The sequence below is a fragment of the Schistocerca nitens genome, chromosome 2, assembly GCF_023898315.1.
Source record: "Schistocerca nitens isolate TAMUIC-IGC-003100 chromosome 2, iqSchNite1.1, whole genome shotgun sequence".
Classification (NCBI taxonomy): Eukaryota; Metazoa; Arthropoda; class Insecta; order Orthoptera; family Acrididae; genus Schistocerca; species Schistocerca nitens.
In genome coordinates, this window is record NC_064615.1 from 221096474 (window position 1) to 221111586 (window position 15113).

At 39.6% G+C, this 15113-nt stretch overlaps 1 protein-coding gene across 3 annotated transcripts in view; it reads left to right on the top strand.

Moving 5' to 3' along the window:
* Positions 1-15113, top strand: part of LOC126235938 (nuclear distribution protein nudE-like 1-A) — a 159578-nt gene that overhangs the window by 114970 nt on the left and 29495 nt on the right. For all 3 annotated transcript variants that reach the window (XR_007544845.1, XM_049944907.1, XM_049944906.1), the window contains exon 7: positions 13779-13879. Coding sequence is in view for 2 of the 3 variants with exons in the window: in XM_049944907.1 (XP_049800864.1) it covers positions 13779-13879 (101 nt within the window). In the remaining variant the exon portion in view is untranslated. The remainder of the gene's footprint in view (positions 1-13778; positions 13880-15113) is intronic.

Genomic DNA, 15113 nt, shown 5'->3' on the forward strand with positions numbered 1-15113 from the left:
AGGAAAAGGACTGGAGAGGTCTAGGAAAAGGGGTAGATTTTGGGAAAGTCACCATGACCACGGGTCAGGGTACACTTAATGAACAGGGTGAGAAAGAAAGACTATCCAGTTACATTGTAGCTTCATCGCAGATACATAACTTACAATATCTGTGTCTGTCATTGGGGAAAACCAATAAAATTAGTAAAACAGAGAAAGTCCCATGGACCATCAAGCCTTAAAATGTACATTCTAAAAACTAGACTGGACTGAAATCGTGTGGTGCCAAAAAGAATATAAAATTGTATACAATTTTATTTACATAATGAAAAAATACCAAGATTATACAGCAAAGTTCAAAACATTTCAATATTGTATGAGGAGTGTTCAATAAATAATCAAACAGATGTTTTTCTATGGCAGGTTGGTTTTATTCAGAATTCCAGTACACCATTTTATTTCCCACCCTTTTGGCCATAAAACCTATTTTTGAATATGTTCAAACATTCAGTACAATGGCCTTGTGCCACATTACTGGGACAGCCTGTATACTGCCATAGTGCCACTCTACTGGTCGACGCTGGAGCCAATGTCTTGCGGCATCAATAACCTACTCGCCATCCACATACTACTTCCCATGGAGTGCATCTTTCATTGGGCCAAACAGATGCAAGTTGGGAGGTGTTGGATGTGGTCTTTACGGTGGATGAGAAAGAACAGTCCAATGAAGGTTTTTGAACACTGGCAACAGAGGTGTCTGGTTGTGCAGCAAGGTGTTTGATTGTGATCCATCGATCACGGATCACCTCAAGTGAGTGTGTCCGCATGTTGCAACATTGGAGGAGTCACAGCTGTATGTGGCCATCCTGCACCCTGGGTATCGAACAGGTTTGCATTACCTTATTGTGTTGATGGCAGATGCCTTGCCAGCAACTCATTCCACTTTTGTTTGCTGCCAGGTCTCTGTAGACATTCTGCAAGCACCTATGAATACCTCTGATGCTCTGGTTTTCTGCCAAAAGAACTCGGAGACAGCTATGTGAATGGAATGCACGTCTGTTACAGATGCCATTTGGAAGGCTATATGTTGCGCTACCACCTATTGGAACTTCATCGATCTATAGGAGATGAGACAGAGGTATTCCATAATTTCGCATAGCAAATTCTGCATTTTTCAACTGAAGTTGGCAGTGAAGCATTGTGTCACATTTCTTATTGAACATGCCTAATACTAAGTCCTCAACCAGATTTATGCAACAGATCTTTCTCTCTCTCTCATGGCCACCATTGCCTCTGAGCACCTAAGGTCCAACTGCAATTGCATCTCAGGTGAGCAGTGATCTTCCCTGAGTTGAGCAGTGGGCAGGATAGTGGGTGAGGAGGGGGTTGTACAGAGGATGCCCATAATAGGACTGGAGGAAGTGGTAGTGAGAGGATGTATGGGACAGATCTTGCACTTAAGTTTATTGCTAGGATATGAGCCATTGGGGGGGGGGGGGGGGAGAAGATGTCGGTTACAGGAATGGACGGGGATATTGAATAGGTTCGGTGCATTGTGGCATACCATTGTGGCAAGGGAAGAGAGGATAGTTGTAATTTCAGGGCATGACAAGAGGTAGTTGGTATTCTGTTGGAGAATGTGATTCAGTTGCCCTAGCACTGGGTTGCTTTGCCCCCACCCTCCCTTTGGCCTTGACCTTCTGTAGTCTGTCAGTCTGTCCTTCACCTGGCTACCCACACTTCCCTACTTGCTTCCTATTTCAGCCCCCCTCCCCCCACAGACACACACACCTACCTTCTATCACAGCAGTACACACCCGCGTAGTACTTTCCCTTCTATATTTCCCTCCTGTCCCATTTACCCCAATTCCCAGCACAGCCTCCCGATGCTGCATCTAGTAACACACTATCCTGTCCCTACCACATCCACGCAAAATCTTGCGTGCTGCACTATCATCATCTCCAACCCCTACCATGCTGTTCCTCCACCTCCTCACCCTACGACTCCTCTGTACCCCCACTTCCCACCCCAGTAAAGATCATTGCACACCTCCTCAGTCTGTTGCATTTGGGTCTTAGCCATCCAGAGACAAAAGTGCATGTGTGTGTGCGCGCTCTATTACCATAACTTGTAAGCAATATCACTGCACTCATATGAGAACAAACACCTGCTGATTCAATTGTCAGTTTATGAGACAACTTTGGTGAGACAATGCAGTGGACTGTCAATTTGTTTACTTTAATGACAGTAGGAAAATGGACCACATAAGTGAAAGGTACGCATGTTAGGTTGTGTTTATCTATATATATATCATTTAGAAGCTGCTACTAATAATAACTATTTACGGTACTTGACTTCCTTTAATCTGATGTAGTGGTATATTTATCTGCTAAGTATAATAGTTCATTGTGAATTATTTTGCCATGCCTTGTTTCTTACACATTTCTGTTAATATGTAGATAACTTAAAAATGGTTGCTTCACTGATAGCACTAGTAAATAAGTAAATAAATATGCTTTATAGCAGCTTTGATGGTTTCGGGATGGCCATTTTTTAACCACTTTGAAGCGGTACAAAAATGTTGATAGGAATTATTTTAGAAGTAGAGTTACGCATGAACACTGCCATGTCATGTGGCTTTCAGTGGAACTCTCACACAGCTTACTGTTAAGGCATAACATGTTTCCCAGGCTCCAGACCTTCCTTTCCCACTTTCCTCCATCTGTCTAGTTGCTTTTGGACCTCTCAGACCCTTTAACTTTTTAATTCTCATTTCATCATCCTTTTTTGTTTAGTGGAATGTTTTTATGGAGGTCTCCCTCTTTCCAGCTCTTGTCACTCTCCTTCATATGCTGTCTCTTCCCACTTTCTTACCTATCCTAGTTCCACAGAAAAATTACTTACTTTGGCTGTTCAGCAAGGTGGTGTTCCTGCCTCTTTGCTAAAGTTGAGTGGTGGACAGTCCTCATAGTCTGTTTTGTATCAGAGTACCTTTCATTATTAAGTAATGAATTAAAAAATTGGACAGGTATCTCTGGCAATTAAAGAATTAGTAATGATAAATAATTGTACTGTGACTGTTCCACCACTTGTAATCATGAAAATTTACCCTTTTGAATAAAATAATCCTTGGACAGGAGAAGGAACAGAATTTTTGATGCAGTAATTAAATTATTGCATGTTTGTTGGTATAGTAGCAGCTGAAAAACTAAAATCTTATCATTTCTTTTGCTCTAAATAAACTGCTAGCAACTGAAAATGAATAGGGGAGGTCAGCTTTCACTGATAGTATTAATCATACTCATGGTTGTGATTTGAGGAAGCTTAGGCAAAAAGAATCAGTGTGTTTTTGAACTGAAATTAGTATTGTGTGATAGATTACTTTGATCTCAATAATGTACAGAAATTAGAAAGAATAAATGAGATGAAAGATAGACAGATAGTGTGTCGAATGAGTTGGCCTGCCTGTTAGTTTACCAAAAGGAGGCAGGTATCAGCTTGGAACTAGCTGAAAAATCAAAGCACTACTCTTGCACATTGCACAGGAATAACTGGAACATATTCAATTTAAGATTGAACCAGAGTTATATTTTCTTTTATATTTAGTGGAGGAAACAAACGAAGAACAGGCTGCTTCTCCCTCCCCCCCCCCCCCACCCCCCACCCCCCTCGCAGGAGTTGTCTTATAAGCATTCAGTGTTATCAGTTAATGTAAGTTAATGAAAAACTACTCCAGTTGCTGTTGAGAAATTTTGAGTCCACTACTGGTTTTGACCTTTATATTACACCATTTTCAAGTGGTTCTGAAAAATTATGCCATAGAGAAGCAACATCTACACTGTAGTGTTATAATTGAAGGCTATTGCAAAACTAAATAAACCTCAGCATGAAGGCAGGATTAGCCAGGTGAAATCCATACTTGAATTCTCTTCTAATAGTTAAGTTTAGACTCATGAACTTAGGTAAAATGTACTGCTGGAAATTGGTGATGAGTGTTTTACAGATGAATAGGTTTGTGATAATATGCAACCAGCAAATGTAGAGTGTCTGGTTAACTTGGTTCTGCACAAGTGACTGACTGGTGGTATTTTAATGTGTGTTACACTTGCTCGAGATGCAGAGGGCTAAGTTTTACTTTAGTTTTTCATCTTTCCCTCTCCTTCCCTCTTTCCTGACGAAGCAACCGTTGGTTGCGAAAGCTAGAATTTTGTGTGTGTGCGTTTGTGTTTGTTTGTGTGTCTGGCGACCTGCCAGCACTTTCATTTGGTAAGTCACATCATCTTTGTTTTTAGACATATTTTTCCTATGCGGAATGTTTCCCTCTATTATACAATTTGCTCACTTACCCTTGACTTAAATGTCTATAAACTTACATCAAAGGCTGTTTGGCAGTTACAGATAATTAAAAATATAAAAATAAATCTTTATTCCTACAAAAAATCCTTTACAAATAATGCACAGTTGTCGTGAAGTTGTGTAGTGTACCAGAAATTTTACTGGCTTCATAAGAACTTTATACTACGTCTGAAATGAGTAACTGTACGGCAGGCAGCATTTATGATTGTGATGTGGATATGAATGTGTATGAATTCTATTAGAACAATATCTTTGCGTGAAAGACTTCTGAAGTTTGAATGTTTTTTTGGCTGTGCTAAATAAATTCTGAAATGAAATATCTTAAAAGTGTGTTTAGGCCAAGCAGCTATATATGGTGTGAAATAAAGTCTATGTTTACAGCATATGCACACAGATTCTTGCTCAACTTATATATAATCACAAACAGATTTTGCCCCTCCAGTTGTTGGCAGCACAACTTGCAGCAGCTCTTTGTCAGGTGTGGAATTTGGCTAATGTATCAACTGCCAAAAAAACAGTGATGGTAATATTACTGCCTACATGGGACAACCAGGGCCCTGAGTTGCAGAAGTTTACAATATAGGGTATGACAGGAGGAATAGTCAATATTCAGAGATCATTTAAAGTCTTAGTTCAAAATGGCTCTGAGCACTATGGGACTCAACTGCTGAGGTCATTAGTCCCCTAGAACTTAGAACTAGTTAAACCTAACTAACCTAAGGACATCACAAACATCCATGCCCGAGGCAGGATTCGAACCTGCGACCGTAGCGGTCTTGCGGTTCCAGACTGCAGCGCCTTTAACCGCACGGCTTTAAAGTCTTAGTAAACAAGGGCTCACGGCAGGAACAATCATTCAAAATCTTAGTAAACAAGGGCTCTAAAATGCATACCCTAAGAGCTATGAGCACTTATTAGGTAGAAGAGATGTGGTTCGCCACATCAAAGATGAAGCGGTGCTCATAACTTTTAAGGTACCCATTTCAGAGTCTGTTTCCTAGACTTTTTTGCTTCAAATGATTGTTCCTATTATCTCACTGAATATAGACCATTCCTCTTGGGTCACCCTGTGTGCTTTGGGAATGTGTTGGTAATCACAAAAGTCAGATTTGCTGAGTATACTCAGTACAGAAAGCAGAAATCTCCTGCTGGCAGAACATAACTCGATGAAAGGGTTTAAGCTTAAGTGTGAAACTTATGGTATACCAACCAGTAGGCTCTCATTATCCAAGGCACTAGAACTCCATATCAGTGGCTATAATTTATTAAAGACAATGGGTACATGTTGTGTGGTGGTTGGAAAAGCAAGCTAAACAGTGAGTGCTGTAAGTGGGAAAAGATTAACAAATCTAAATCTAACAAGCTATAGTTTGGATGGCAGTCCTCACACCTCACCATGCAGATCAGTTTGGTGTATTTCAGCATCATCAAACTGTGCCTCTTGTGCCTTGTAGTTGTGCCCTCGCTATGATGTGATCGTGTCATTGGTCTTTGAAAACTGTTAATTTGTATGCTTTTTGGAAGTGTTCGCAATGGTGAAATCAACCATTTCTGTTCCTGATTAAAGAGGGTCGAAGTAATCTTTAGAAGGTACAGTGTAATTCATATTTGAACCTGCAAGAACCGTTTTGATGCCTTTAATGTGAATGACTATTTTGAAACTGGCCTGTGAGTTAAGTATCAAATATACAGCAGAATCTCCTGACATTCTCCTATGGTGCTGTACAAAACTAAGTGTCTCCTCCTCCTCCTCCTCCGCCTGTCAGGAAAGAGACCATATCGTGATGTTCCAACTCATGTTTCATTAGCAGCAATACACAGCCAGGTAAATGTTATTTTCAAGTAAAATCCAGAAACACATTCTTCTACCAGAACAGCAAGTATTACCAGCTACCCTAGTGCAGAATTTTAGCAAAAATATTTTGATAGTAAATGGGAAGACCAAGTGTCAAAGTTCTCCCTTGAAACCCCATTAGTGACTCTGTGCTTGCCTTTAGTAAAATCACTTGAATCACAACATACTGGCTGGTTTTATGCATTACCGAATTCATCTCATAATGATGCAGTAAATTTTGTACCTTCATTGTGTGAAACACAGCTCTGGATGTACAATTGAAAAATGTATTAGTAATTTTAAAAGACCAAAAATGAAATTTTACTGTATAGTTACAAACATTCTGCTTAAACCTGTCAATTATTTCCTATTAGCAGTCACTTCTCAGTAGTGCTTCATGTCCGTGGCATTACAGACACATACTAAAGTGGAATACACAACAAGGTGACATCAGCCATTTTGCTGTGTCATAATTATGATTTATGAAGACAGCATTATCACATCATTTTCATTGCAGCTTTTTGTTTTACACACACACACACACACACACACACACACAGCGTAATTAATAGTATCCAAGCACCATCTGAGAATAGTTGTTGCCACATTGAGAGGCTTTGTGGAACCCATGACTTTTCACAGTTGGCATGGAATTGTGTTGAATGGGTCATTTTGCATAGTTGAAACTTCCTTCAGTGAGTTGATTGGATGTGACAGAGCAACAAAGTAGTGTAGATGATCCCAGGGCTCCTACATGCACTTGAGAGTATTTCTTCACTGTTAAAAAGAATGGAGAGTGCAGCAGAACTCTCAAAATGTAAACAAACAACAGGGTTATGATTCCATATCTACTTCTAGAGAATGCTGGACTTTAAAGTGTATAAGGTGTTGATTGCCTCGAAAAGTGAGGTGTTCCTTATTTCTTAATAATCTTCCTATTCATTCACTAACACTCTTACTCAGTGGTGTGAAAAGAATCTGTTCCTTGGTAAATAGTGCTCATTTCAAGACTCCCACCTCCTCCATCTGTCCTGAAATCTTTTCAGCTATTATTGACTAGATTACCGGTACTTAATTTAGTGGCCAAGATTGCGATATATGGTTCAGTTTCAGTGCTTTGCAACTGACAGGATACTAATGTCTCTTGAATTTAAAGAACATTGATTGTTTGCTTGTAAATGCAAATCGATGTCACTTTTAAGTTAACAGCATTATGAAAGGGTATTTGCAACTTACCATAAAGCTGACATGTTGAGTTGCAGACAGGCATGATGAAAAGATTGTTACACATTTCAGCCAGACTCTCCTTTAAAAAGGAGAAAATACACAAGCAAGCACACCACGTGTGCACATGATTGCTATCTATGGCTGCTCTGGCCAGAATGCAACTGTGCTGTGTCAAATGAAAGCAGCAATCCAGAGTAGGATGGGGAAGGGAGAGGGATAGCAGGGTGTAAGTGAAGTCAGCATTGCATGGCAGATCACGCGAGGACTAGTTCATGTCTGGACAAAAGGCTGCCAGGCACAGCATCAGAAGGCTGTAGGGGTGGGGGGGGGGGGGGGTGGGGGGATGGAAAAGAAGAGGAGCAGACTGGCAGATGTATTGGCAGAGAGTGGTGTACAGTGAGGGTGAGGGATGTGAATTAGGAGGAGGTGACAAGTCAGGGCAGAGGGGGCGAAAACTGTTTTTTGGAGGGTGTGGGGACAGTAGGTTACTGTAGGTTGATGCCAGGATGATTTCAGGAGCGGAAAATGGTTTGTCAGGATTACTCCCACCTGTGCAGTTCAGAAAAGCTGGTGATATGGGGGAACTAGGTGACCTCAGTTGTGAAGCAGCCGTTGAAATCAAGCGTGTTATGTTCAGCTGCATATTGCACCACAGGGTGGTCCACTGTGCTTGTGGCCACAGTTTGACAGTGGTCATCCATCCTGGTGGAAAATCATGCCAATATAAAAAGCTGTGCAGTAACTGCACACAACTGTTTTTGCAGGTTGTATGATCTCTAATGGGTAGGATAAACCTATGACAGGACTGGATTAGGAAGTGCTGGGTGGGTAGATTGGCCAGGCCTTGCACCTGGGTCTTCCACAGGGATATGATCCCTTTTGCTAGATGTTGGGTTTGGGAGTGGCATAGGGATGGACTAGGATGTTTGGAAGTTGAATGTCCAATGGATACCTTGGGTAGGATGTCCCTCATTTTGGGGAGTGATATTAGGTAAATGAAGCCATGGCGAAAGATGTGGTTCAGTTGTTCCAGTGTGGGGTAGTGTTGAGTGACAAAGGGGTTGGTGGGAGGATAGGGGGTGTGTGTGGGGATATGGCACAAGAAATCTGTTTGTGGGCAGTAAATCTCTGTCTTGCATATTACCCTATCTTCCACCTCAGGTTTTCAAATCTCGTCCAGTGCAGTTGTTTCCTTCTCGTCCTGTCCGGTAAATCTTCCTGACTCTGGGTTCTGGGTGACTTTTCTGAATTCTCTCCATTTCCTAAACTTAGCCAGTCCTTTTCCTTCAGCCCTCTTCCTTCCCCTTCAACCCTTCTGCCACAAGGACGACCCACTGACTCTGAAAACTTGCAAATTTCATTGCCTTTATATATGCTTGCTCCTGTTGCCACTTGGTGCGATTGTTTATCTATCCACTAACATTATAGTTTCAGTGATGATGTACAGTGTCATACACCAAAGAGAGATCAGCGAAACCACTTCCAGTAATATCACCATGATGAACCCCATTCCTTGTCACTATGAAGAGTCTGTGCACAACATTTTTACTTTGGCCTGAATCCAGCTTGCTGTGGAATTAAGAGAGGTTTTATGACTAGTGTTACGCAATTAAGACGCATTCTTTCCAAAATTTTATACAGACGAAATAGGAGAGTGATTGGTCTGCAATTCCATGGCTCTTACCAGGTTTCAGTATTGCTACAACTTTAGCCTTCCTCCAAATTTTTGGGATTTGTCATTGTTCTAGGTGATTATTGTAAAGCACTGTGTCAAACACGAAAGTGTAATGTTCTCTGTTTTCAAGAAACATACGGGAGTAGCAACCAAAGGCAACCAAAAGTTCAAATGTGTGTAAATTCCTAAGGGACCAAACTGCTGAGGTCAACAGTCCGTAGACTTACACACTACTTAAACTAACTTATGCTAAGAACCACACACACACACACACACACACACACACACACACACACATATCCATGCCCGAGGGAGGACTCGAACCTCCGGCGGGAGGGGCCGTGCAATCCGTGACATAGCACCTCAAACTGCATGGCCTCTCTGCATGGCGCAGCCAAAACTACCAGGAATGCACTTGGTAACTAAAAAGCCTTAGCTAAAAAGCCTCGTGAGAAGTGTGGCAGTGCTTTTGAACAAAATATAATGTCTGCTATCACCACAAACAATGATTTAGAACTCTTATTTGTTGAACTATCAAACTGTTTCATAACATCTATCTGTAAATCTCAGTGTGTTCCTATCCACCTTCCTAACTGGGCTTCAGCACGAAATGAAAATATTGATGTTATTGTCAGTTTTTTCAGTAGCTGTAGCTGGCTATGGGGATATAGTGAAGACAATGAAGATGGTGAAGCTGTAATTATGTGAGCAGAATCAAGCCAACTGTCCTTAATACATACAGCAAACTTCCCGCTTCTTTTAATAGTGGTCTGTGGAATTGTGGATACAATCTGGATCTCACTGTTGTGAGTGCAGCCATATGACAGGAGTATGTGAAATCTTTTTGCATCTCTCTACCCAGCACGCAACATAGACCCCTAATGTGCCAAGTCATCCCAGCAGTACACCCACTGTTTATACCATTTAGGAGGTGGTCCAAGTTACAAAAGGTGACTGGGTTAAATACACCTGACGTACAGGATGTACGAGGCAGGCAAAATACCCCCAGACTGTAAGAAGAACGTAATGATTCCAATTCCAAAGAAGGCAGGTGCTGTCATGTGTGAATACTGCCAAACCATCATTTTAATAAGTCAGAATACTGACACGAATTATTTACAGAAGAATGGAAAAAACAGGTAGAAGCTGACTTCAGCTCTGGAGAGATGTAGGACTGCTTGAGACAGTGCTGGCCCTATGACTTATCATGGAATATAGACTTATGAAAGGCAGACCTACGTCTATAGCATTTATAAACTTTGAAATAACTTTTGACAATGCTGACTGTACAAAACTCTGATATTCTGAAGGTACAGGGAGGAAAAGGTTATCTGCAACTTATTTGGAAACCAGACTGCATTTATGGGAGTCAAATAAAATGAAAGGGAGCAGTAGTTGAGAAGGGAGTGAGGTTTGTAGCCTATCCCTGGTGTTGTTCACCTGCACATTGAGGAAGCAGTAAATGAGGAAACCAAGGGGAAAAGGATTTCAAGTTCAGGGAGAATAGGTAAAAGTCTTAAGGTTCGCTGATGGCATTGTAATACTGTGTGACACAACCAGGAATGTAGTCTTAACTAAATCAAGCAAGGCTGAGGGAATTTGGACAGGAAATGAGATGGTAAACAGTACTTGAGTTATGCTATTTGGACAATGAAATAATTGACATCTGAGTTAGAGGTGTAAAAAGTAGAGTGGGAATTGCACAAAAAGCTTTTCTGGAACATTTTTAAATGTGGTGCTACAGAAGAATCCTCAAGAGTAGCTTAGTAGAACACGCAACTAATGAGGTGAGGCTGAATCGAATTTGGGAAATAATTTTATGGTACAATTGCCTAAAAGAAGGGATCAATTGGTAGGACACATCCTGAGGCATCAAGGAATTCTAAAGTTGATAATGGATGGAAGCATGGGTGGTGAAAATTGTAGAGGGAGATCAAGGCTTGAATACAGTAGTAGTTTCAAGTGGATGGATGTAGCAGTAGTTACGCAGAGATGAAGAGGTTTGCACCAGTGTGCAGTGCTGTGTCAAACCAGTCTTCTGACTGTTGACAATGAAGACAAAATAGCAACAGCAACGACGACGACGATGACAACGACAGCAGCAGCAATGGCAACAAGAACATTTTCAGTGTTCAATATTTGTCTGTATATGGACTGTTGTATGCCAGGAACGTTTAACTGTGGGACCAACATACTGACTGTTACTTGGTAGCTATTGGATATAAGGCTGTTATTGTTGATGGTGAACAAACACTTGGCACAGTCGGTTATCATGAAATGGAAGATGGGAGGTGTAAAAGCTCCAAACTTTTGAAAGTGTGAACATGCTCCAGCTTACATACATGGTATCAAAGCATAATTATTATGTTTCTGTTTTGATCAATCTGTCTAAGTCTGGTCTGCACTATCCATGCAATCTTTAGTCTATTTTCTTGTTTGTCTTTTAGCTACTGTACTGTGCTGCTACTGATTTTTGTAACCTTTCCAGATAATCTGATGATGAGTGTATTCAAAACATGTCAATAAAGCAGTTGCATTACGTCTGGTGACTATTAAATATTTATCCAGCACCCATATCAGCACTGTTCAACATTTTGAACTAACGTGCCATTGCTCCAGCCATTGAATGTTGTATTTGGTGTAATTGGTACAACTGGTACAGTGCTCATGAGATAACATTGTGTTTCTTAGCTGAAATGACCATGTTGTAGTGTGCTAGATGTCTTCATGCTCATGAAATGTCTAATAACTCCAAAGAAAACACCTGCTATGGACAATCAGAAATAAGATCCCCCCCCCCCCCCCTTCTCTCTCTTCGTATGTATGTATGTATGTATGTATGTATGTGTGTGTGTGTGTGTGGGGGGGGGGGAACTGTATGAGTGGGTGTGCAGAATGTTTATAGGGCCATAAAAGTGGATGTTAATTATGTCTGATGATGGCTGAAGGAGAGAGAATCACAATGTGTTGGTGTTGAGTTTGCGGGGCTGCCCAAACAGTGCAGCAACGTGTGATAATATACATTGTTATGAAAATGAAGGTTTTTGTGACGTGTATTTAGCTTTAAAATGAACTTTTGTATTGCTTTTGCTCTGTCTTCAGAAGGTATACTTAATAAATTCAGTCCATTACACTGTTATCATTTTCATCCTTATTATTTGATATGCTATAAAATTGAAAGTTTGATTACCTTGTTTGTGCATTACACAACTGTTCCATCTTCTAGAAGAGCAAAGAGAGCATTTTACAGTAGCAAACTGGAAATTGAAGTTAAACAGGAGTTCTTGTATTGTCAATATAGCTCATTTCATATGCCATGTTGTTGTCAGTTGCAAGACATCTCTGTGCACTTGATGTGTGTAGCAAATCTTTAACAATGTAAAAATGTAACATTATTGTCTAATTAAAAACAAGAGCATCTTTGTATGTAAACAGAGAGAAAATGCAGTCATTAACAAGTATCATAAAATTATTGACAGATATTGTATGTAACATACGCGTGCACGCACATGCGCTCACACGCGCACGCGCGCGCACACACACACACACACACACACACACACACACACACACACACACACACACACACACACTTGCTTCCATATTTGAGTTTTAATCATCTCAGTGAAATGCCGTTACTGTTACTGTGTAATATTTCCATCTTTCCTTTCTAGTATCCAGATTTCTTTTTTTCGGTTTTGGCAAACAGCATGCAAAGGTCAACTTGTTTGTTAGAATTTTAGTTGGAACTGTAAATAGTTTCATATTGCTTCTGCTGCAATCTACCACTTCACTAGTTTTTGAATATTCCCAATTTATTGTATAATTGGTTGACTGTGTTTGTATTATAAATATATTTAAACTGTTTAGTATGTATATTGTTCCTACATTGGTTAAGTGGAACAATTTTGCCATCTTCTAGGATATCTTTTTTCAAAAAGAGGTAGGCATTACATTGACATCATGAATTTTTTAAGGTAAAATAAAACATTTGCCCTTCAAAGTTAACTCGATGAGAATGGATGTAATATTACAAAACTGTTTACAGACAACACCAAGAACAGCTAAAGTGACTGTGATACAATGAATCTCATTATTGCACAAACGTAGTGGAATAAATGACAGAGTAAGCTCAATTTGAGGACAAATCTAAAATAAGTTGTTACACGGGTATCTGTCTTCTGTGGACAGTGGGCAGTTAAACAGAATAAGAATAAAGGAATTTGAAGATTGCCATTACTCTATATTGATACGCCTTTCGCCATAGGATATACATTAACAGCATTAAAATGTCACACATTAGCACCTAATCATACAGCTGTGTGTATGTTGAATGTTACGAAAAACATTATATTATGTTTTAATCCTATAACTGAGTGAGATGGCACTGGATTCACATGGAGAAGGACGATGGTTCAAATTCGCTGTGGTCATCCAGATTTAAATTTTCCACTTAATGAAAATGCCAAAACGGTCACTTTGAAAAAGACGTGGACAATTTCCTTCTCCATATATTCTCAGTCTGGATGTATATTCGATCTCTTCTTCTTTCATTCAAACTCTGAATTTTTCAACTGAAAAGTCTCGTTTGTTTAACCGATTAGCTGAGAAATGAATATCATGCCTTTTTATATCTGGAATTCGTCACTGGAAATAATCCCACCAAAATGGAAAAATACTAATCATTTTGTTTGTTTGTTTTACAGTGGCTCAGACCGTTGGAAATCAAACAACCGTAACACCACTCGCACCTTCCAATAGGATTCTTGGAATGAACATGGTCCATGACCTGCTTCGCAATATTGGCGTGAGTTTGTCTTTGTTTTATTGACTTACCATAAAATTTGGAGTAGCTTTTATAAAAAATAGATGTTAATCAAAGTTCAAGTTCTCTATCTGGAACTAGTGTATTGGCCATAATCCTCTTTTATAGAACATTACATTTGTATGATGTTTTTTTGTGTGATCAGTGGAAGTTGTGTACTTAGTATTGATGCATACAGTCAGCATAAATCGTGAAAGAAGTGATTTACTAGTAGTAAGATAAAGTGAAGTGGCACTTCAGTGTTTTGCTAACTTATATTGTCCTAATACCTGCTGTCTTTCTCCTTCTTGCGATTGTAGAAACATTTGACATGGATTAATTAATGAGAAAATGGACTTCGTTTAGTGGTAAGCTCTTTGCTAGCTGCTTTCCAAGATAGTAGAAAAAGAAGTGGTTTGCTATCTTAATTTTGTGCAAATAAAAATAGTCACAGTATACAGATTGGAGCACTATTGATAAAAATTTTGAAAATGGAGCTATTAACTTTATAATTTGAACACTGTTATGGACACAGTACTACTATGGACCTCAGATGCTTGTAACTTCGCTGCACCATTGTTAAATTAGTGTGTTTATTAAACAAAAGCTTACTCTAATGTTGAATCATTGGCATGATGTTACACAAGACTTCGTTACGTGGGAAAACAGAAGGCAAAGACATGTACTTCGTGGAGGTCTGATCACAGAAACTCACAATTAGTTTCTTTGTCTTGTATTTAGATTTAATGATTATAGAATACATTTTTTTCATAAGACCACATGCTTGTGTTTTTCCATCAGTGTTTCTCAGTCTGTAATGAAACAAGTGTTCTACATATAATCTTACAACTTCCTTCTCGCTGATTCTGTATCTTTCAACTCTTGGAAAATATCTTCTCCCTTTCCCTTTTTATGATGTCGTAATACACAGTTTACTCTATACTATTACTCCATTGTAGGTATTGTGAACTGCAGAAAGTAGTTGTATTGGACAGATCTTCATGAAAGTTATGGTGAAGGAAAGTTTGTATGCAATGGTAATGAACAGTCCATCAAAAAGTTAAAGTTGCAAAATCATTGTACACCATTGATTAAGTTGGTTTAAAATACTAACAACAAAAACTGAGCCAGATAATTTCAGCCTGTGTGGTCTCTGTAGTAGAATAGCATTATACAGTTACAGTCTGCAGCAGAATGTATTTGGTTAAGCAGCTGGAGGTTGTTATTTTCATTTAAT